At 45.5% G+C, this 24,966-nt stretch overlaps 2 protein-coding genes across 2 annotated transcripts in view; one reads left to right on the forward strand and one right to left on the reverse strand.

Annotated features, from left to right (window-relative positions):
• The window catches only part of T265_10383 (hypothetical protein), a gene marked incomplete at both ends in the record, with an annotated part of 26,858 nt that extends 13,392 nt beyond the window's left edge, over positions 1 to 13,466 (reverse strand). The window contains 2 exons of the mRNA XM_009176739.1: positions 9,917 to 10,025; positions 13,372 to 13,466. Of these exons, the coding sequence (XP_009175003.1) occupies positions 9,917 to 10,025; positions 13,372 to 13,466 (204 nt within the window). The remainder of the gene's footprint in view (positions 1 to 9,916; positions 10,026 to 13,371) is intronic.
• The window catches only part of T265_15143 (hypothetical protein), a gene marked incomplete at both ends in the record, with an annotated part of 21,713 nt that continues 2,474 nt past the window's right edge, over positions 5,728 to 24,966 (forward strand). The window contains 6 exons of the mRNA XM_009176748.1: positions 5,728 to 5,834; positions 5,873 to 6,013; positions 6,050 to 6,215; positions 15,121 to 15,389; positions 21,202 to 21,529; positions 22,994 to 23,162. Coding sequence (XP_009175012.1) covers positions 5,738 to 5,834; positions 5,873 to 6,013; positions 6,050 to 6,215; positions 15,121 to 15,389; positions 21,202 to 21,529; positions 22,994 to 23,162 — 1,170 coding nt within the window. The remainder of the gene's footprint in view (positions 5,835 to 5,872; positions 6,014 to 6,049; positions 6,216 to 15,120; positions 15,390 to 21,201; positions 21,530 to 22,993; positions 23,163 to 24,966) is intronic.

Genomic DNA, 24,966 nt, shown 5'->3' on the forward strand with positions numbered 1-24,966 from the left:
TGTATATCAAGGGACGTGTAGAGTAGGCTTCAGTGCGGACTGTTTTTTCTATGGCTTGGAGATGTGCTCTCTTTGGGAAGTGAAAATGAGGCTTCAGGTTTTCGAGCATCGTTGTCTCAGAAACTTGGCGGGTGTGATTTTGTGTCTCTGAGTTCTTAACGGGGCAATCGGAAAGCAAAATTTCGGTTTTGAAACTGGTATGAAAATGTGTCTTGCACCAGACGCTTTGTTGGTTGGGCCTTATATTGCGTATACCGAACCATTGTTTGTCGAAGAGTGTGATGTTTTCGGTGACCAGTTCACAGTGGCGTCTCGTAATGCTGGTAGGAAGCTAGCACAATCCCTTGACTGTTCACCCTTATTCTTTTCTTCACAATAAGGCTTTCAAACAAATCATGTTTTTATGGCAGCGAAGCATCAATGTTGAACTGGGATGTCGTGTTGTCCGTGAAATGTTGATCAATATTTTTTGGAGTATCGATTTTTCGAGTGTCTATCGCGTGGTGCGGTAAGTGGATATGAAGTTTTTAGACTGTAAGAGTTGTTGACGTGCCCCGCACTTCGAAATGAGTACCTGTATATGTCTGTACCGCAGGTACATCAGTCATGGAAAACATCCAGAACCGTCAGCTTCTGTTTCTCGGTCGTGTGTTATGCATGCCGAATCATCCTGTAACTAGACGAGTGTTGTTTCCTGTCCCCCTTCGGAATGGCGCAAACTGCAAGGTGTGACTTGGCAGAAGGGTGTGGAAGGAATGACGAACAGTTTAGATGTTGGTGCAGTCCGCCTTCCGGTATTCTTCGTGTCCCCGTTGCGCTCGACTGGTTATGTTGCAAGTACTGACGGCCGATTGACGTCAGTAGTCTTTGTGCTGCCAGTTTCCTTTCATATTGTTTGATTAAGCGGTTGGAATCCTTGTGATAGGCTAGCAACTGATCCCCTTATTAACCACTATTTCAAAGCTTTAAATTTAATTAAGTAAGCTTTGTAGCCGTACGGAAATAAAGTTTCAGTGTCAACACTGATGTTGCTGTCTTTGGTGATGATGACCCGTGACCTTGTCGTGGCTTGTCGAGATGTTGCAAGATATGGTGCAATGGCATCATCGCTGTCGGTTTCCACCTATGTTGTGGGGTGGGCATTTGGCGGTGTACTTCTGGTAGAGTAACACAAAGTCTTTTCCAATTTATCTTTTTATTCTTTCCATCTCGCGGCGAAACAGGTTTTATGTAAAAACTAGCGTCTATGATTTTGATACTGATGGTGATGATGAGCACTCAACTGCAACGCACCTCGTGTCAGTAGTCTTCTGATTGTCGGTCCCGTCATGAAGAGACTGGACCTTACCGTGGTGTGACGGTTTTTGCACCTCCGCAATCCATTGAGCTATGTTGAGGAGTGTCCCCGCGACACTCACAGAGTCTCTCATAGCAGGTTGGTCAGTGGTTAGTGGTCTGACAAACGCAGTCTCCTGGCTTTCCAGGTTGGGGGTTGGAACATGTGGCGACTTGTTCCGTAGAAATGGTAATGCATTTGCATTCCCCGTCAAACACCGCTGCCTTGCGGCTAGGCTTTTGAGCCGAACACTTTGGCTGAGGATCCTAATCGTCCTCCTGTCTAAGTGTGGACGCCCTGACAATATCTCAGCCCTCGTACAACCATGGCATTTACAGATAACGCTCTTATGCCACATCGGCCGTTGCGTGGTGCCATCAGCCGGGTCTCCTTACTCACTGTGTACAGCATGGCAGGAAAGCGAAAACATGCTAGTGCTCACGCCTCCCTTCTGCTTTCACATACTTTTTCTTCCACATCTCACCCTGTTAATAACTCTCCTCTTGTGCGCCCAGCACTTAGGACTGATAAACTCCGTTCGCCATGCATCAGTTTTGCGCAACATCTGCTCGTCAGACATCCACAGACATCCTCAGCTATCTCCAGGTCAATCTTCAAGCCTGGGTACCCAGCCTACCTGGCCGAGTTCAATGTCCGCACTCTGAAGCAAGCAGGACAACAAGCTGCTCTTGCACTCACACTGGACTCGCTTGGCATTGATGCGTGCTGTGTCTCGGAAACGAGATTGAGCTAACTGCTTCGTCAGTCTTCACTAGCTTCCGGCTGCGCACCTCTAGTGATCCAGAAACTGCTGCGGTGGGGTGTGCAGGGGTCGGTATCGTGCTAAATCTTCGAGCGGAAGTGTCGTTATTTGACTATATACCTGTTGCTGGTCGCCTGTGTGCGGTTCGTCTGGAAACGTTTGTGAAGGAGTCTCACAAGCAAGAAGTTGATCGTTGTCTGTTTGTCGTGTCCGCTTACATCACAACTGACTAGTTCCGACCCCATCAAAGATAATTTTTACGACACCCTGAATACACTGCTGCGGCGAGCTAAAAGCTCCGATATCGTGGTGGTTGCCGGAGATATGAATTTACAAGTGGACAGGCTTAGCACATCTGTGGCTCAATTAGTAGGTTGACATGGATTGGACTCGGTACTTAAGGACAGTAGTGAACGATTGCTTCAGCTGCGTTCAAATCGCGGACTGTTTTTATGCAGTATCAACTTCCAAAATAGCCGAAGTCGTCTGGCCACATGGTGTCTTCCAACGACAGGCAGGTCACAAACTCAAATCGATCACGTCGTCGTTAGCTACCGATGGCGCGGATCAATAACTGACTGTCGGTCGTTTTGGAACCCCTTTGTGGACTCTGACCGTGCGCTTGTCCAGAGTCGCTTCTCCCTCCGTTTACCAGGGCCGCATAAGGCGCGAACAAATTGCTTGGCAATTGAAAGACTGGCAGATCTGGATGTTGGCCGAACTTACCAAAATCGTCTTCTAGAGTCTCTTCCAAATGCTCTACCATCAGATGTGAATTCATACTGGGACAAGATTGCTACCTCTTTGCATAGTGCTGAGAATTTCGCCTGTGGCACGGTACAACCAGGTGCACGCAAGCACCGGATGGTGCCCATTCTTAAAAAGTGGGCACGTAGAGATCAGCTTGACCCAGGTCGTAATGAGACTGTTGGCGTCAACTGTGCTTCGTCGCCTTACGGTGGCTCGTGAGATACTGACTCGAGAGTAGCAAGCGGGATCCCGGCCTGTTAGGGGTTGCATTGATCAAGTATTCACACTCCGTCAGGTGCTAGGACAACGCCATACGTATAAGCGACCCACAGTCTTAGTATTCCTGGGTTTCCGAAGTGCATTCGACTCGGTTCATCGGTCTGTTCTTCTCGACCCGCTTGCCCACCAAGGAATGCCTCGGTAGTTTGTAAACATTATACGTTCTTTGTATTCTCAGACTTCTGGGCGTATGAGAGTATACGGAGAGCTCTCCGAAAGCCTCCGTATACAAAGCAGTGCCTGTCAGGGATGCCCATTCCATTCCTTTTTAACTTCTTTATCGATGAAATAATGAGACGAACGCTGGAGGGTCTCCAAAACCCTGGTGTTCAGATAGCCTGTGAAGAAAACTGTCGGTCTGTAGTACGCAGATGACATCGTTCTCATCTTCGAAGAGGAGAAGGAACAGGTGTTCTTGGATGAACTGACCGAATTCATCCCCGTCTTTTTGTGTGCACTTTGCACTCATAGGATGTAGGGTCGTGCTCGTGGACGTACAGTCACTGAACACGCCACTTACAATCCGAGGACAGGCACTCGAAGTTGTGGAGCGTTTTACGTATCTTGGAAGTTGTATTAGTTCTGATTGTAGTGTGACAGATGGGGTGAAGGCACGAATCTGTATGGCTCGGGTCACGTTTGCTAATTTGAGGCACCTATGGCGTCAGAGTGGTGTATTCCTGAATCCCATGAGACGTGTGTATCAAGCTACAGTGCGGGGTTGGCGAATGTGCACTCATTTGCAAACTAATTTGGTTTTTCGGGAGACTCACCTGGAACCCAGTTAAACCTCTCGTTTGTGATGTTTTCAGGCAACTGAATGTGCTGCACTAGGCCGCCTCATGTTTCAGTCGCTACGATATTCGAGATATCGTGATACATGCATATATTTGTAATGTACTACTCATAAGGTTGCTGAAAATCCGTCGACAGCCCACGACCGGTTTCGCCCTTTTTGGGGCTGATCAGGTAGGCGCAGTCCCCGGGTTTCCGTTAACCTTATGTTCTGCTTGAAACCGAAACATCACAAACGAGTGGTTCAGCTGGGTTCCAGGCGAGTCTCGAAATTAGTTTGCAATTGAGTGTATATTCGCTAATTTCGTGCAATTTGGTTTCAAGCAGAACATAAAGTTAATGGAAACCCGGGGACTGCGCCTACCTGATGAGCCTCAAAAAGGGTGAAACCTGTCGTGGGCTGTCGACAGATTTTCAGCAACCTTATGAGTAGTACATTACAAATATATACAGCGCGGACTGTTTTGTTGTATGGCTGTGAGACTTGGCCTGTTCGAGCAGCGGAACTGGGACGTCTTCAGGTGTTCGATAATCGTTATCTCAAAACCACAGATCGTGTGGGTTGGTGTCGGCTTATTCGTAACGAGGCAATTATAAAACGAGTTATGGGTTGTGCAACGGGTACTTCCGTTGAAGAATGTATCCAGCACCAAAAGCTGCGTTGGTTGGGGCATGTGTTGCGTTTGCCTAGCCATAATTTGCCGAAGAGAATGCTGTTTTCTATGCTCAATTCAGAGTAGCGTTAGCAGAGAGGTCGTCAACCCTTGACTGGGCAGAGGGGTGTGAAGGAGATTGAGAAACGCTTGGGTGCTGTCGGTGCTACTCGCCTTCCAGGATGGGGACCGCGTGATCGCCACTGCGTCTGGTTGGAGACACCAGAAGATATGGATGCCAACCGACGTCAGTGGCGTTCTTGTTGTCACTTTCTATCCAGATTGCCTGAGTGAGTGTGTGGAGGTGTAGGCACCTCGGAATGATTGTAGTGAGCTAGCACTAGGTTCCTTCCCTATCCACCTTTATTCTTTACAATAAGGCTTTCAAATAAACCATGGCTGTACGTCAGTGAAGTATCGGTGTTACGTTGTCGATGATGATGGTGTCGCTTTCATAGCAGTTCACCTGCTGTTTACTGTCTGTAGTGGTCAAATATGGTTCCTCGATAATGTACAGCGGTCGAAGGTGCTTTCATTATATGTGGTTAGAGCGCGAATTTACTGACCGCAAGTGGTTCGAACCCGACCTCTGCCTCTCGACTTCCCCTGTCCAGGCTTGGGCAACCTGGCAGTATCCAAGCCCTCGTGCTTCCTGCGGGTGGCATGGTAGCTAGGCAACCAAAGGGTGCTACAGCTGAACGATTTTTTATGTCACTGTTCACCTCATTTAGAAGTTGATAGTAGGATGTAATGCCGTAGCTCGAGAAATCAAGTGGCGAGCTTCTGACCACTCACCGGTAATACTCACCTACTTCTGTCTTGACTGGCAGCATTTAGGTTCGTTTGCTTTTTCAGTATCCCACGGCAGTTATGCTCCAAAGGACGCCATATTCTAGGTTACCCACTGGATGGCCTCACCGGCTTCCTTGTGTAGGTGAGATTTCAAAACGTCTCTTTTGTATGAGCATCGTTCCTGTAGAAGAGACCACCTAAATATCGTTCGTATTTCAGTGAGTGCTGTTCTTTATGCGATTGAACACTGACAAAGATACGAATAATATGTCTCTTTATGTTGCAGATGTGGTGAGCGCTGACGCATCAATTCATACGATTTATCCTTTTGCGAGGTTTTGGTGGTAGAAAGTATCAAGGGCAAACGCAATGGTCGCTCCCTGCCCTAAAAAGCTCTCTGAGCTCAACGCGCTGATCTGGGGCGGTGCTGATCTTAATGAGGACATTTTTCAGAGGTGGTGTCAAGGTGGGTTCGATGCCTCACGTAAGTATTTGCGGTTTCAGGATTTTACTTTAGTCCGACTGAGCCGACCGCTTTAATGCAAAATGGCGGAGGGCCATGTGCTGTCTTGGCACCTGTACAAGCTGTGATACTACGAAATATGTTGTTATCAGGGAGGTTTTCCACAGCAGCTAGTGTTGAAGGTGAATTTTCGTGGTTTGTTCTGATTTATGTTTTAGGAGTTGATAGTTCAGAATTATTGATCTCGGCTATTTTGGACATTATGACACTCGTCAAACCCAACACGGAAAAGCAGTGGACTTGGGTTCATTGGTCCAATCAGAATGGAGAAGTTTGTACTGTTGAATCAGCGCTAACTCCTTCGTTGTTTTTTGAAGGATTGAGGTAAGCTTTTTAAACCGTAACACTGGCCATATGCCATTACGTAACTTTGTGCTAAGTCTGGAGATTTCTCATTTGTTCCAAACAGCCTATTGTGATCGCTGGCTACATATTTTGATAAATCTGGTACCCCTGTAGGTGTTATATGCGAGTCTATGGAGCAGTAAAGTGGTTCGAGCCCGACCTCTGCCTCTCGACTTCCCCTGTCTAGGCTTGGGCAACCTGACAGTATCTCAGCCCTCATGCCTCCTTCGGGTTGCTTGTCAGCTAGGCACCGAAAGGGTGTTACAGCTGAACGATTTATTTTTTTATTTTTAAACACGAACAGCAGTGGGGGTCATATTGGTTGAAACGATACTGACGGGATATTTGATAGTAATGTAGTAGACTAAAGGGTTTTGTGCAGGATTAGGGTTATGTCTGCTCAAAATCCGTATCATAGCTGCTCCTGAAGGGTAAAACTGTTTTATGGATAACTACACTCTTGTGCTGTACGCGAGCGACGAGCTTCAAACTGAGCACTCCAAATCCAGAGCTTCGCTGCTATAACATACAACAACGGAAATATGCCACCAACTTATTCGACTGAGGAGTCTCGTCGATCCTTCAGCTACTAGTGGAGTGGAGACGTTCATCAACCGAATCAGTGCCACTTAGTGACGCTGTTTGTCTAGGTCATCTTCGTGGTATAAGGTTGGTAGTTGCCAGCCATCATGCGTTCGTCAAGTGTATGAAGCCCCATCATTGCCATCTCAATCCGGATACTTCCTACCCGGGAAAAAGTTTAGGGAGCAACAGTCATTTCGGATCACACTATATGTTGGGGATACCGACTCCTTGCTAAATTAGCCCGCTTATCAGCAAATTGCGCAATGAAACATGAGACTTATGGACCGACTGAACAGCTCAGTTGTCATCTGGTGAGACTATCTCGAGGATAGCACATTATTAGTCCTTTGAGGTGTATTCTGGTGTATTTTGACTGGAGGTCTCTCTAAAGAGTGACAAACACGCTAGCACTCATGCCAAAGTTTTCTTGTTAGAAACTTGGCTAATCGTACATTAATCTGTATGAAGCCGATTTGATGACACCAGCGTGGACATTACATCGCCTAGTTGCAATGCAAGATGGTTACCATTGTGAACAGATTAGCACTTCCTGCAGTCCACTGGGTACTTGCGAACGTGACTCTGGCTCAGTGGTTTAGGGAATCCACTTGATGACGAGAACCAGCACGTGTTTCCTTTAAGATGTTGAGTTTATCCAAATTTCAACCACCCGTTGTCACTGCTGTTGCTGTGCTGACTAGTGATGTTCGTCGTCGAATCAACCTTCCAAAATACCTTTTCAAACCCCGAAAATGCCAATGGGCCATTGTCGTCGAATGAACCTTCAAACCCCGAAAATGCCAATGGGCCATTCAGCAACTGGTGAACTGAAAACGAGTTGCTTGTTATATCATTCTCACCTGGTGATTTACTTTGCTTCTTCCCTTCACTGAGGGCCTGGCGTTACACCAGGTAACGGTTGCCTTTGAATTACGACCACTAGGACTTCGTATCTTTCACCTGTGAAGAACACGATCACAAAAAATGCGAGCGATAAATGTGAAAAATATACATGGGAAACATTAGAAATAAAATACAGAAGCGTCCCGTTGGAGGACGCGGCATCCATAGTTTTCCAATCCGACGGACTGGTCCTCAACATACGTAGGAGTGTTTGACATGGAAACACATGTAAAGACCAACGACTGAAGGAACGACAAATAGTGCTTAATGCCCCTTCAACCGAACTAGGTGCTAGCACAGTCAAGACTTGCGCACCAGGCTCAAGATTTTCGTCATACAGGGTCAAATATGGGTAAACACTCAACGCCATGTATCACGCATATAAGTGTCGTTGATATGTAGAGTCCAAAATGATGGACGAATATGTCATTAAATATGACCTTAGTTACCTTGACTACCCTGGGTAGTTCCAATTGTTGGTGTTGGCAGGTTGCACCGGACCTCGATACCGCGGACAAATAGCCGGGGAGGCACGCGTTCTTGAAACACAAGCTGTCGACTTGAGGTAGCTGACGCCACCAACTCACAAACGACTACCATCAACACCGTTGCGCAAACCATCTCCCCAAGCAGCTACCATTTCTTCTTTGGTATTCACGCGCACACGTTGGACTCGGATCGGGAGAATGACATCCCGAACATGATCACCAAGCCCATCGCGTAGTGCTCGGCACTGACTAGACAGAAGCTTCTTCGTACGTGCTTTCGAGGTGGTTGAACTGAGGCTTGGGATACCGAGTCTTCCTTCTTTCTTACCGGTGTGGATATAGCTGATTAGCATGTCCTTCGGTAGACGTAGCCAGCCATGAATAGACTACCTGATGTAATTGTCCAACGTTTTTAGGACGTTTCGGGGGACTTGGTCGAGCACGAGCGAATATGTCATTTCCTTGTGATTTCCATTCTTTGACAGAACTTCAACGGGGCATGCGTCACCTCATTGAGCAGCTGCTGTTGGTGGTTACAGACCCCCTCCCCCTGAAAGTAAAGGAGTGTTGTGTTTGACGTGGAGTGGAGCGCGGCGACAATCAGAGTAAGAAAAGACCGAAGGTCCAGAAGTTAGGCTTTATCCAAAACTTTGATACTGCTAGATAAAACGAGAAAACAATGAATTATGAAACGCTTCGAGAAAACAGCTAATATTCGACATTCAAATACGACATCCAATGTACGATATTCGGCTTGGATAAATGTCCACAGGAGTTCACTTTGTAATTGATTAATGTCAGATCTCTTTGTTGCGCAAGAAATACGGCCATGTCCGCTGCTGCACAGTCAACGGGTATTCACGGCTATTCGAAATGTTAGTTTTCGGAAGCAGAGGAGTCAGATGGTTCCGGCTTAATGAACGAATCAGTATGGGGCTGCGACTGTTGATTTTCCGATACTAGAGCACATTCAAAATCTTCGGAAGGCACCAGGTGATGCAAGTAGACCCTTCTTCTACGTCCTTTAGGGTGTCGGACATATGCGCACTAAGGGTTACACTCTAGGAGCTCAACCTCTTCGATTACGGGGTCGTACTTTGAAGATCATGTATTTTGTTGTATCAGAACTGATCCCGGCGAAGCCGGCAGTGATTTACCGATTGCAGATTTTCGGTTGTGGAGTAGCATTGGTGGCGGTGCACAACAAAGAACAAACCGAATGGAGCGTGTTTTGTTAGACGGTTTCGTAATGATTGATTTGAAGACGTTTTGACCGTAATGAAGACATAATAGCTTCCACAAAGTTCCATTTAATCGTTCCATCTGATCGTTTCCCCTCGGGTTGTATGGAGTGGTCCGTCTTCTTGAGGAAATAAATGATGAATAAATAATCCGAATGCATGAAACTAGTCAGGCTAAGTGTAGTAGAGTGGCACAAGATATGCCATCACCAAAGACGAACTTTTATCTGGACACGGACAGGTGAAAGGGAAACGGGAATACTCGTCTATGGCCGTCAGCGAATATTTATTTCGCTTCATCGAAGGTAGTACTCCTTTGAAGTCAATGCCTAAACGTTCAGACGTTTGAGTGTGTGCACCACCAGATGGCTTGAAGAAACCTTATCAACTCTGGACACAAATGATATTGCTCAATGACAAGTGGGATGTCCTCTAGGAAAAGTGAAAGGTCCTTGGCACGAACGAGACGCATCATCCTTATTGCGTGTATGCGTTTCAGATCCAGCTGAGATGATGTGTTCGCACAGACACTCCGAGACAGCGTGTTGGCGACTTTGCTTTCGGTGCCCGGTCTATAGGTTACATCAAAAGAAAAAGGCGACATCTCCATCCGCCATCGTTGGATTTTGTCGTTTTTTTCCTTTTTGTTGTGTTGAATACATGAACGCAACGGAACGCTGATCGGTTACAATCTTGAAATGGGTCCCACACAGGTAATGTTCCCATTTACGCACTGCTTCGACAATTGCACACGCTTTTTCAATAGTGGTGTGATGTTTTTCGCTAGCAGACAATGTACGTGAAATGAATGCAACCGGTCCGCCATCCTGGTGGAGTGTAGCGGAAATCGCAACATCAGATCATCAGTTTTATAATCTTGGAGGTGTGCTCTGACAGACAGTGAACGTAAACTCTTGTTTGGGACTTTCAATCGCTCTTATGACAGACTGAGGGACCGTAAAGGTTGAATTGTGATTGGTTGGGTAGATTTCATCAGAGGAATGGCTCATCCAACGAACAAGCGAGCTACACGTTGCTGAGACTTCATATGCTCAGGAGTGGACAGTTCTTGCAAGACGGTGAAACTTTCAGGGTCTGGTTGGTCTTCCATGATCTCATAGCCAGGGAGTCTGAGTTTAGTGGTGGAAATTTTGCTTTTATCGCGACTTAACTGGTGGCCGTACTTTTGTGTTAGGGCGAGAACACGCTGGCGATGTCGATCGTGTTCTTCTTGGCGCTTTGCACAAACGGTGACATTATCCACATGGGTCTATGTCCTGTAAGTTTTTCAGCGCGTATTTTGTCATCCATCACCCTCTGAAAGCACGCCACTCCATTCGTTACCCCGAACGGTATTCGGCGGAACTAATATTATTGCAAGCCTCAGAGGCCATGTCAATTTCCTTAATGGGTATTTGCCGATACGCACTTTCAAGGTCAAGCATCCTTAACATATGATACGTGGCTGTTTTGCTACTCATATCCTCAATTCTGGGTGTCAAGTTGTGTAAATTGGTTTATAGTCTGACCGTAGTCAACAACCGTTCTCTTCTGTCGCCCACTTATCGTGACGAGTACTTGCGCTCTGTATGGAAACTTTGAGGTTTCAATGATTTGTTGATCGAGTAAACGCTTTACTTCAGAAGCAACGAAAACCTCGTTGTCTTGAGTTTATGGCAATTGGCTTACACCTTGAATCAACCAAACTGAGAGTTTCTATTGTGGCAGCGATTAGACCACAAAGGGAGAAAGAAGGTTTATCACCGTTGAAGATTTTCAGGGATTTATAATGTTTAAGAAAATTATGTCCAAGTTGGATATTCGTTTAGAGATCGCCTAGAGATACTCAAAACTCGAAAGAGGGGTACATGTTCTCTCTATGTTACAATCTTTGAAAACCATGTCTCAGAGTGGAACTTTTGTGCTGGATAGATGCCAGTGTGATCTCAGATGAAGACTAGTGTGGGCCATCGATTAGACCCAAAGGGAGAAAGAAGGTTTATCACCGTTGAAGATTTTCAGGGATTTATAATGTTTAAGAAAATTATGTCCAAGTTGGATATTCGTTTAGAGATCGCCTAGAGATACTCAAAACTCGAAAGAGGGGTACATGTTCTCTCTATGTTACAATCTTTGAAAACCATGTCTCAGAGTGGAACTTTTGTGCTGGATAGATGCCAGTGTGATCTCAGATGAAGACTAGTGTGGGCCATTGATTACGACGGACTCCTTTTTTGTAATCTAACTTTTTTGGACTACCAGCACGAACAGGAGCTCGAATTGGAACGCATTGGATATCACGTTGGTGACTATTTCTTTGAGACGCTCGAGGGCCGCAGCACTGATGCCAGATTTTGCACTTCTTTGAATTTATCTGGGGAAAACAAAATTCAGATAATGAGGGATAATCACTCTTCATACATCTATTCAAAAGGTATACGGAACGGTTGGGTGACGGGGTTCGAAGAATGGTTTCAAAATGTCCATTTCGCGGATGCCATAGGTAGATAAATTTTTTCAGTCCATATACGTTCACAAGTCAGCTGAAGTTGGGAGATGATGCTGGGCACCTCCATTGGTCTTACTCCGATGTGATGCTCGGATGCGTTTATCACGTTGCGGTCGTATGATGTATGTACCCTGTTCTTGATCATTTTCCTTAGCAACAGGAAGTGTCCACCATGGACTGGGGGATTTGCTATGGTTGTATGACAATTAGGCATCAGTATTTATTATCGCCCGCTGCTGTCGATGGTGAAACGTGAAAATTGAGAAAGCCAATTAAACTGGGTAGTATTTGAAAGGTGTTAGAGTGATGGAGGGGCCATATTTGAGGGCAACTGTAGTATATTGTTCGCCAGTACTAAGGAAAACTGTACGTGTGTATTTCTAATACGAAGGCAATTGTGGATATGTGTACCGAGTGCGGAAACACCAAGTACTTCGGAAGTTCGCCAAAGTAAACGTGTCTCTGAGTTGCTTGCAATGTGTGTAGCTAGGTTGCTTACCTTTGTCTACTCACAGTAAAAAAATCGTCCAGCTGTAGCACCCTTTCGGTGCCTAGCTGCCATGCCACACGAAGGAGGTACGAGGGCTGGGATACTGCCAGGTCGCTCAAGCCTAGACAGGAGAAGTCGAGTGGCAGAGGTCGGGTTCGAAGCACGGACCTTGCGGTCAGTAAATTCGCTCTCTAACTACTTGGTCCATCTCGCCCAGTCAACACACAATCTAATCCGTTGAAAAACAGGGCCGGGAGACGTGTGTAGAGGATAATAGCCAAACCATTGCGAGGTGTCGAACGACCGTAGGTAATCAGTGCAGGTGCGAGAATCGGCAGTAGTTACCGTTTGAGATGAACTATGCCAAGCAAATATGAATAGTGACTTGTTTCCATGCCAACCTTGTACGAGGAAGTTCTTTTCTCAGTATCATTAACAGTCGAGGTCATTAGCTAGGATAGTTTTGTAGACTGCTTAAGCCTTCTGGCATGTTTTACTATTTGAAATCTTTCTTCAGATTCACTTTTTTCTTAGAGTTCCAGCCAAAGTTGACATTATGGGCTTATTTATCACCAGCAGGTTAACAGCTACTGAAATGTTTGTAGAAGCCACCGTGGTGGTTCATAGGCACACTATTGTATTCAGTATTGTAATTGGATTTAAAAAAGTTTGAATGGTCAACATCCACGTAGTTTTCAGCCCTGTAGAAGAAGCTTCGGGAGCCCCTTGTGGAAATTTGGTCTGAAAGTACGGGTGACAGCCCCGTCACGTAGCGTAAACTTCATGTGGGGTAGAAGGAGGCAGAAATACTTGAGACTAAGCGGTTACGCTGTCCAGGTGTCGAAAGTGTTGAGCGGAATACCACGCAGGTACCGCTTTACCGCTGGCATTTAGGCGCTGCTAAGTCTGAGAAGCCTACCTCGTACAGTATTGGCCAAAAGTTCGGGCTGCTTTCCGGTCCGGCGTCAAGGCGAGCTCCGATTGGTCGAGAGTCTGAACCCAACAGCCAATCATGGCCTAGTATTCACCCGATGCCGGTTGCCATTGGCGCACCCAGAGGGTGCCAGAATCTCCAGAATGTTGTCGCAGCACACCCTCTATATACAACGAGTTGTATACGTGTTTTCGACCTGGTTTTTGGCGTTAATGTACGTTGTGCACCTTTGGTGATTGTTTTTGACTGGAATACTACCTTGTAAGGTACGTACCGAGAACTAAGCTGGGGAAAATAGTTTTACTAAAAGAAGACAGCAACACTTTCCTGTTTTAGACTCTAACTTTATTATTAGATCAGTGGACCTGGTCAGTAAACAGCTTTGATGTCAGCGAAGCATTTTTGTTGGCTCTGTATTCAGTGTCACTCTCTTGCTTCTGATCCCAATCATGGAGCTTTGCATTATTTCATCGTATTTTTGTTGACCTCTTCACCGAGCTTGGCGACTGGTTCGTAAACGTTTCGTTACCACTCAAGAAAACATAATCACACACTGTGTGCAACACCACAAATGTAGCAGTGGAAGCACAATTCCATTGGAAAAGTGCGGGCACGCCATACGAAACCTCCTACCACGGTTATAGCTAACGAGAATGACCTGACAACTCGTCGGAGATGCTCACAAATGCGAGCTGTTTTCTTAGTTTTTTTCCTGCATCCCAATGTGCGCATGTGCACTCCACATGTGACGTTGGGTTAGACAGCTCGATTTGGCTGCATTGTAGATGTTAGTCGATCCTCATTAGTCCGAGGGCATACGTCACAGACCAGTTTCACGTCAAAAGCATATTAGGTAACAAGGTAGAAGAGAGTATTTCTGGAACGGAAGCGTCGGCTGAATTAGAGAAAGGGTCCTCTCACAAATGGAGCTGTTTTCTTAGTTTTTTTCCTGCATCCCAATGTGCGCATGTGCACTCCACATGTGACGTTGGGTTAGACAGCTCGATTTGGCTGCATTGTAGATGTTAGTCGATCCTCATTAGTCCGAGGGCATACGTCACAGACCAGTTTCACGTCAAAAGCATATTAGGTAACAAGGTAGAAGAGAGTATTTCTGGAACGGAAGCGTCGGCTGAATTAGAGAAAGGGTCCTCTTAAGGGGGTACTGTAGTAGAACGTCTTGCATGTACGGTTATCTTTTTTGATCCGGATTCGCGTCCGGCAAAACAGCTCAATGACTCCGTCTTTCAGATTGCTCAAGTGACAAAGTGTGATTCATTGATGTATCTCAGTTGCACGGGTGTGAAGTATCGATCATCCCGAGCATCTTAATAGGTCAAAATGGGAAGGTACCCGATTACTTGTTGCTATCAAGTAGAAAGGCCGCGGAAGACGACTCTCATTAGTCACCGTCTAAAAGAAAACACACTGAGGGGATGCTTTAGCGTGTATTTTGGTTTGGTGTGGTCGGCCGCCATCATTTTAAACCACCGAGTTTAACTGATAGTTTGTTTCGTAAACCGTTGCTTTGTCACAGACTCCCTTTTTGCATGTAGGACGCAAATCTTACGATTATCATCCTTAGGCCATTTTATCTACGAGCCATTGTTGCTTTGGTAAAGCACTGCATATGTGCCAGCTTGTTTTGATGTGAGCCCAGTATGACTGTCAGCACTGTGTACCTCCGTCCGAGTGCATGTCTATTTCTTCAATTGTCCAGCTTCTCCGTTGTAGGTCCATATCAGCGTCGTCCCTGGATGAACTTCATGGACTGATTATGTCACTGGCACCGGAACTGCAGTCACCTTTTGCCGTACTATGCTTCCTGTATTCTATCCTATTCACTCATGGTCTTTCGGCTCTTCGGAAAGGAATGGCGGATGAAACTGATACGCTAATAGATCCGGTTCATGGTCACGCTAGCCAGTGCCTTATCAATCTACTCATTTGTGGACAAACAACGCCATATTTGTTTGACGGGGAAAGAACCATTTCCGGGATTAGTAAGCTTCTCCGTTATTATGTAAGGTATCTTCTCCGTTGCTGTGACCTGTTTACGGAACTGCATTTGTTCACTCAATCTCTGTTGGCAATAGGGCTTCTGATCTACCTAATTATCCCGGGACTTCGTATGTGCTTTCGTTCGCAGTGCTGCGCACCAACTTAGATGTGTTCGTCATCATAGCAAATGAATGCTTGTTGGTCTACTTACACTTAATCTTACAATAAAATGTGCTTCAGCGGCTTATTGTTAGTGTATTCGTTCTACTATCTATATTTCACCTCTGTGGATCATAAGCGCTTCTCATTCACCGACGAATTCGCCCGTACAGCAGTTATAAGGTTCTATGCAAAGGCAGTATAGCTCACCACCATCCCTCCTTTCCAAGAGTATTCATTACTTTCGGTTGTATGCTGTATGTGAGATGTAGGAAAGTGGCTAATAGCCATTTATGGATCAAGTGTTTCTGTCAATTGAATCTGAATCGTGACTGGTATTAAAGCCATGGCTTTTAACCTTTTTTGGGACTTTGATTGGCCGCGATGCAACGTGAAATGACACCCGGCAGTGTTACTGTTTTGATGCACCGCCACTGTACAACAACAGATCCTCTAAGACGACTGGAACAACAAAACAAGACAAGAGCAGATTGGAATCCCTCGGTCGCGGCTTGATTCCTGAAGTAACTCGGAATCGATGGCTGTGTAATGTTGTTTTCGTAACTATTGTTCATTAGCTGAAATTCGTAGAGCTCACTTAGATTGATCATCGTAACTAGCGCGTTGAGCAACAGTTGGTCGAAAATTGCTGCGAGTGTGCACACTTGTGTCACAAATTCGCCACTGGTGCATTGTTACTTAATGACCAATCGAGTTGGAAGCATCACGTGTTTTTAGCCACAATTAATTTCTCGCTACTAAGAAGCTTATTTCGGTTACTGACTAACATCGGTGTCAAATTTAGTTAAAATTAATTTATACTGGCATTACTCATCACGTGGTTAATTGTGAAGTAACCTGCTTAGAGCTGACTAGTCATCAGTCACCTGTTATCCGATTGAGTTCCGAATACCTGTTATTTTAGGAAACCAGAGAATGACAAAAGGGGGTGATATTTCGCTTTGAGCGGCGCTTCCGGTCTCCGAATACGCGGGTGCCGTTGTTTAAGTGTCGAATGGGACAAGATGGCAGCAACACCACACAAGGACACTGGTGCTTCATTGACGTACAACGATGTCAACTTCTTTGAGTAAGGCCTCATAATGGAAAGAAGGAAAATGGGTGCACGAGAGTCACCCAGGTCTAGCCTACCAATAGCGTCCGAGGTGCCTACGCCTCCAGTACTCAGACCATCTGGATAGAAACTGACAAGATAGATGCCACTGACGTCGATTTATCATCATATCGTCTGGTGTCTCTAGCCAAGCACAGGGACGGACACGTGAACTTTACCCTGAAAGGTGAACGTCACCCAACAGCAACCAAACGCTTCGCGACATCCTTCATCACCTTCTTCCATGTCAAATTCTACCCACCTCTAGGTTTTTACCACTCCGAGTTTGGCACGGGAAACAGTGCTCGCCTTGGCAGGTACTAATTCGGCATGCGTAACACATGGCCCAACTACCTTAGCTTTGTTTTGATGAGGTATCGTTTGCCCCACCAAAACCCTCCTGGTGGCCACGTCGTCGCAAATTCCTTGGTTCCAGGCGACTTCAGCCATAGTTCTTGGACATTGACGAAGAAAGACCTGAACATGTCTCATATCCTCCGTCCGAACTAGGCAGATCTTGCGGCCGTATAGCAATATATCCCGCACTGTAGTCTGATGTATACGTCCTTTGAGACTCAGCGATACGCCTTTTTTACGCCACAGGTAGCAGAAGTTGGCCAATGCATTTCCGGTCTGTGCTATTTGCGTCTGTCACACTTCAATCAGCCAATTTAACTTGTCAGCTATAAACCGTGTACCATAGGCGCATTGGTTCCAGCTGCTAATTTCGGTCACTGGAAAACGGGAGTGTAGGACATACAACCAAGCCTTGGGATTAATGCAAATTCCGAGATATATAAAAGCTTCCACAATTTCCAGTGTCACTAGCTGAATTTTCAGAGGCACGCTCAAAGATTGTACGTCCTGTAGAATGACGTTGTGCTTTGTGCGCGCAAAGTACACGCCGAGGGACTGGATGACCTTGGTGAGCTTTTCTAGTAATGCTTGCGCTTCTTGCTCCTCTTCAAAAGTGAGAACAATGTTGTCTGCATATTTCGGGTCAACAAGGTTCTCGCTCGAAGAGATCTGAACACCGGGGTTTGGGGGAACTTCCCATGTTTGCATCACTACCATTTCGGTGGGGAACTTGAACAAAAACGGAGAGTGTGGATACCATCGCTTGTAGGAAAGCTGGATGGCTACCCATACATTCTCACACGTCCACAGGTGAGTATGAACAGCGCCTGACATTCACAAACTTCCGGAGCATACCGTGTCGTGTTATGGATAATTAACCTGTCGACAAAATTCAACGTGCTGTTGAATTCAGAGAATATCAAGATTTTGGACGCCTATACTCATGTCGTTGCTCTGAGACTTGACGGATTGCGAAGATGTGCTTCACACAGCCCCTCTTTGGCCGGAATCCTGATTGCTGTTCTCACGTCCCGTCTTTTCCTGCCTACGTGAGATAACGTAGAGTAAAGCCACAAGCTGTCTGACTGCCATTGTAAATATTGAACGTAATGATGCGTCATAATTCAGACTATTTAGATACTATGTATACATTATATTTACATTATGTCATTCAGATATTGGATATTTATTGTTTAGATTATTTACTTGACAGTAGAAGACAATAAGTTCAATCTAGGGTGGGGTTGGCTTTAGAATATCAGAACACACGTTGACATGAGTGCCGCGATCAAAGTTAGATAGGCAGCAACGGTTACACAGTGTCGTGTATACCGGAGTCATATGATTGAGTTGTGCAATTCCAAATTGTTTCAAACACTGATAGCATCAGTGCAACAGATCTATTTCGCTGCTTCAAATTGCACTCAGTAACCAGCCAACATTAATCTTTCCGTTACTTAGCACATGATTTAGATCAAATAATAGTAGTTCCAATAAAATAGTGGTTCTCATTTGGAAGAAAACTTCAGTTAGATCTTGTGGTTCTCTCCACTGATGATGTGTTTGAAGTCTATGTGAACATCCGGAGGTGGCGGAAATGGAGTTGGTATAAACTGGTGGGCCAATTACCGGGTGCTACCGTGACGCTGAGTCATATCGTGCTGTATACAATGAGATAGTAGACATCGTGAGATGATGCCAACTTCATTTGGGGACTACATCCAACATCACGTACCGCTCAAATGTTATGGTGCTGCGAGGAAAATTCCCTTGTGACTTTCAAAATGGCGCAGACCAAAGGGTAGACAAAAACATAACATGGTAAAACGTGATGAAAATGATTACGAAAACATGCTGTCATCTTCATTCTCATTGACAACTATGCACCAGCATTACATACCGGCGTCCAACTGTCATACAATCATGAAACAGGAAAACCTAAGTAAATTGTTGGAGGAAATTGATAGGGTGGGGACTTAGTACTAAAAATCCTCATGGTCCTGAGGAAAACGATCACCAGCAAGATGCCTACACTTTTGGACGGAATTAAAATGAACACATTTGAGCATCATGTCAAGTCAAACAGAGTCGGAATGGATCCAGTGTACTTTGCGAACATCACTTAACATAAGCCCAACGCACAACGACAAGCGAACTTTAGCTAGACAGTCCGGCTAGGAAATGACAGCCACTGAGATCGGTTGCCTGTCGTGTTCTGAAGGGTTTCCAACCACCAACGAGTAGGATCGCATGGGTGCAAGCCAAGAAGCGGTGAAGACCCCACGCACTCAGTTTGATAGCCGGTTTTATTTAATATTTTCATGTTATGGCCTGTCCCTTGCAAATCTTTCGCCAAAAGCCGTTTGGAATAAAAAAAACAGTGCTCTCTTCGGTGGATGCTGTGCGAATGCTTCTCGCGCCTTAACTTCATCCGTTACAGTACAGTCATGGCTGTCAAGATGTATAGACCGACCAATAAACTCAAGCTCTTCACCCTGAATTCTCAGAAAAGAACAAAGCGATGGGGGAATGTTGAGCTATCACTCTACAGTCTGAAGGTGCAAAATGCATGCCAAAACATGGGGTCACGTCCGATATCCTGGTTAAAGTACTTTACACAAACAAATGTTCATCAAACAACAGAGTGCCATCCGAATACGTTAATCTCCATTTGTGATTTAGGTACCTAGATTCACGGTCACTTGAACGGTGCACTCAGTGATGACTTTGATGACAAAATTGACAAAATAGAGAAATCACAGCCCTGACAAACTCCACTACTTGTCAGGAAGCTTCTGAACAGTTCGCCATGCACCTTAACCCGACCAGAGGTACGGTAATAAGGAGCACGAGAAACGCTAACGAACTTTGTTGGCACCCCCTCTGGCCAAGGATATTTAGGACAGCTGATCTATCCACAGAGTCGCAGGCTCCCTTAAAGTCAAGTATTTCGACCAGTTTTAGTTTTTATTGAATTGGGAAGTCGGACAGCATGGGATCGGCTATTTACGGATATCCAGCCGAATGATGTAGCCTCAACTCAATAACAGGGGGGACTACCAACACCAGCGCAACACAGTGTCGCTTGATTACTCGAAGTTCGTATTCGGTAGCGCTTGGATAGACATGGCGCCGCAAGCTCAACAACTCTACTTGAATCTTGCTTTCGTGTTTTAGAGATGTGACAGATTTCAACCGACGGATTAACTAGGGTGCGTGCAAGAGCAGCTTGTTGGTGCGTCTTCTCAAGGGTTCGTAAGCTAAAGGTCGCAATGAAGACAGGAGAACGGGGTTTGGGTAGCGTAGTTGGAGCTGTAAATACGGGGGTGGAATGCAATGTGTCGGTTCCCCAGGTGTTTGACCTGCTTACAGCTGAGATCTGAATACCAGTGATTGTCGATGAAGAAAAATGAGGAACGTTAGCAGTCGTGTAGTTTCGCTTATCCGCCCTGCTGTACACAGCCACTAAGACGACTAGGCTGATGTCACGACGCTACGACCGATGTGATATGAAGGTACTTTCATCCATAAAGTTCATGGTTGTATGATAGGGCATCCAGACCTAACAACAGGACGATTATCGTACTAAACCATTTGGCATTTGGCCGAAAAGCCTGGTCGTGAGACAGTGGTGGTTGGCGTGAGATCATCCGAGGTGCCCAATTCTAGGCAAAAAGCTGCTACACTTGCTCCAACCACTCCTCTGTAAGGCCAGGCCGCTTGACCAGCTGATAGGATAGGCTATAGATGGATATCCATCAGTATGGTCCGATGGGTTACAGAGGAACGTAAACAGTTGAACTACGATAAGGTCTTCGCGACGGTCTAGTTGCTTTCGGTGAGATCAGCCCTCTGGAAGGGAATCAATTTGATTCACCCTGCGCGTGGTTAGAAACGCCTGCTGTCACTTTTTTGCCTAGTTTATCTCAATGAGGTATAGGCATATCGACGCTGGTAGACAAGCACAAATGTCCTTATCTTTCTTTGAACCGTCTGTGTGTAACGTCTTTACGTAAATTAGCAGTGGTTGTACGCACCGATGTTCCGTACTGATTTTAGTGTTAGTGATGATAGCAAGGCCCTGACTTACTGAACAACCAGAAGTATGTTTGAGGAGATTGTTAATCTCGTTTGACTTCTGATCAATTCGCACATGTCACGTAACATTTACTTTCCTTTTACAGCACTCACAGGCATTAGGAGGCAACCTCCTACGGGCTTTCTGACACTATTCGAGGCCCTTCACTACTGTGAATCGGGTTGGTACCTGAAAAACCCATCCTATCCGGTGTGGATTTTGGGGTCAGAAACGCACTTCACGGTCTTGGCGTCCCCAGAATTACAGCTAGTGTCAAAGGAAGAGATGCCATCCAGTGGAACAGCTACTATTCGCCAGGCTGAGATGGAATTTGCCAAACTGAGCGCAGATCAGGATACTAAGTCTGGTTTCATCACCTCGGCTCAATTAGGGAAACTGCTGGAGGCTTTGAATATCCCTTTCACTGAAGAATCGTACGTTGATCGTAATCATAACGCATCTCCCTGTCTAGAATGAATTCAGCGTATTTCATTGCTGAATGTTTCTCTAGGTTACCAAAAGAAGAGCTGTCTTTGTTGGCAATAATCTCGACCCAGACCGGTAGTAGATTCAAGATCAAGATCACATCCTGGAAATTGTTAAACGAAGTGAAAATTTTCTTCAGTCCTGATTTCATTTCTAAAAGTCACATCTGGCAGGTAGGTAATCAAAACGGTTCCTTGGAAAGTGAAATAAACCAGATAAGAACTGACCTCGAAGAAAATGGGCATCGCCAACCCGTCATTCATAAGCACTATTAAGGGAGCTGTCTTTTCCGGAATTATGGCACCGAAGACGAATATATGTATATTTTATCCATTCCACTAACCAGAAGGCCTTTGGCCGCTACCAACCAGCTTTTTCTGGCCAGTAAGCTGAATATACACTAGCGCAATCCCCACCAACCCAACTGGATCGTTCTTCATCCCTATTACCTGCACATGTGGTATCCGGCACTTCACAGGCACATCTAAGTGCTTGCCTAAACTCGTTTCGGAACACCTTCCACTGTTTGAGCAAGGACAGTATCTGCCCCAGAGTGGCTACCAAGTGGATTGCTCAAACTCGTTTGGCCCATTTCAGTGTGTGAAAACCTAACTCTAAAGAATGTATTGAGCGGATGGCATGAGTGACCAAGGCCACTGCAGCTGGCGCTGCGGAAACCTGAGTTGCTCAAGCAAGGATAGTTAATTCAACCGCTCCTATTGCTGAGGCCTTGGTAAGGTCAGTAAGAATTATCTAGCCAGTCAGGGTTTCAACTGTCCGTGCTGTGACCTTTTGTTTGACGTTTTTCTCTTGACTTGTCGCAATGCCAATTGTGACTGATCTTCAGTAGTCGACTTGTGGAACTGTTTCGAAGGCGCACCTGCCTGACGTGGTATTTTCGAAAGAAAAGCATTCGCATTTCCTATTTTCTGTGAACTACTGGGCATCTCTCATGAGATCCTTGCTATTGCGCTTTTCAAGCAGACGCGTGGTTTGAGGTCTTCGTTTATTTCAATGTTTTGCAACCAGTTATCCAGTTTAGACATATGTGCGCGGCAAAAGCCGGATTTGCTCGGATAACATCTTTCGTATCGCTTGCTTCATAGCGCGGGACAAATATGTGTTCCTCTGTGTCGGTGTGTGGTGGTTATAGGAACCGTTTCACATAGTGTTCGTTTGTGCCTTGTGATCAAGTTCGCGAATTTTCCGCTATCATTAGTCTTTTGTGGTGGCAGATTCGGCTGTTTCATCCCATTAAAGAGATTGTTCTTCACGTTCACTGCTAGACTAAGAGTGACAAGCCACTTTAGGCTTAATGAGGCTAGCGTAGTCATGTCACTTTCTGGAAGCAAGCAAATTTCTGGAGGACACTAAGTTCATCATGAGACCTTCATCCTTTCTATCTTTGCTAGAATTGCGGATATCCAAAGAAAACTCGATCCAGAAGAGCTTGGTGTGATCCTGGAGGAGCCGTTTCTCCGGCATTTCTTCCCCATGGAGATGTCAAATCGTACCTCGGCAGTTAGCAACTTTCAAGTTATTCATTACAATGGATTGGTGAAGTCTAATGCAGGTGGACAGGTTAGTATGCACAGTTGTACCTATCACAAGCTATAGTCTGCGCAGTGTTGCCGACTCAGCACTGTTTCTACCCGAATTGGGCTCATTTAACATCGTACTCATGGGAAATCGGCAAGATAGAAACGAACGATTTCGAAGCTGGGAGGAAAACATTGAACGATTTCAGGAAGTTGTTAAAATGTCTCCATAGTAGGAGGTTCCCTCTAGAGAGGGCGACTAGTGAGAGCACCCCCCGCACTATGCAATGGGATAACGAAAATGGAGTTTTAATGCGTTGAGTAGCCCCGAGGCTGGTATCAGAACGCTGGAGAGCTCCAAAAATAAAAACTGAGTTACCCGCTAGCATCTAGATTATACGAGCTTGGTGTAATCTCCGCTTCAACCGGACTAACTGCTTGAGACGTCCAATACCCATGCACATCTCTGAGGCATACATTGGTGCGGTGACGTATTGGACGTGTATGATGGTTCAGTCATATTTCAGTTCAAACGGACCATTTGAATGATAGATTTTACAAGAAACGACACAGAGGACGACAGTAGTCATCGGGAAGTTGATAAGTCATACGTTTCTTGATTGTGCTTCATGATTCCGATATACCGGATCACATACTAAACCAGTGATCACGTCAAGTCAGGTCGTGAGATACCCGATGGTGGTACCAGCTGGTAAATCTGAGTCAACGACACTCATGAGTTCTGCAAACAGGACTTTCTTATACTTTACCTGATGTGTTCACTTGCCTTGGAGCAGCGAGTTTGCAGAATTGCATTGTGGTGTTTGAGTTTCCTTCATTTCCTAGGAAGGAGTGCGCTCCACTTTGCAACCCAAATGAATTGATATGCGGTAGTCGCTGTACTTAGTAAAGACAACCAGTAGCAGCTCAGAGCGAAGTCTACGTGTAGATTAGGAACGGGTCAGTCTGTTCCCACTTTTCTTATGGTCCGCTTTCTGTCGTTGCGTGGGTACCTAAAAAGTACCTGTGCATATTGATAAAAAATGACGGGGCTTGGATAACATCATGTTACAACCTATATTCGGTCACACTGGTACTGGAAGTAATCAGCTGTGCAAATCTTACGAAACCTTAGGGAATTTACAACCAGCGACATCTCGGTCAGTAGTTCGAACACAACCGTTCGGCTGACCAGACCTATGATTTGTGCTGCAACATAGGTTGACCTCACTCCGAGCCAAACATAGCTCAGGCTTAAACTTACTGACCGGAAGGCCCATGGTTCGAATCCAACTTCGGCATCTCAGTTACTTTTGTCTAGGCTTGTCACAGCAGCTAGGCAACGAAAGGGTGTTGCAGCTGAACGATCATTGTCAGTATTATTGTTTCAGTGAGGTCTGGCAAACAGTCTGGATTTTTCATTATTGACTTCACCCATACGACGAATTTATTTGAAAAATACTCAAACTTCACACTACTAACAACCTATTGGTAGCTCAAAATGAAAAACAATTCATGAAACGAGCAGAGCTATCTGCGAGGTCGTCACCCGAAGAGTCAATCAAGGCGTGCCTCGAGATGTGGATTCTGTGATTGAAGGTTGAGTGGTACTGTGCCCTATCTAAACGCAAATCAGTCACACTACTGTTGGTTCACAATAAGGATGAAGGAACTGTAGTGTTCCTCGGCTTTTCAGCTTATAGTAACTTCACCCACAGGACGAAATCTCAGTTGAAAAATACCCGAATCTCCTCACACTAGCAACACCCTCGAAGAATCGGGAATTTTTGACCTGATCTGGTATTCGAACATATTGCTAAACTTTTGTGGTTTGTATTACATCACTC

The sequence above is a fragment of the Opisthorchis viverrini genome, assembly GCF_000715545.1.
Source record: "Opisthorchis viverrini unplaced genomic scaffold opera_v5_366, whole genome shotgun sequence".
In the NCBI taxonomy this organism is placed as follows: Eukaryota; Metazoa; Platyhelminthes; class Trematoda; order Opisthorchiida; family Opisthorchiidae; genus Opisthorchis; species Opisthorchis viverrini.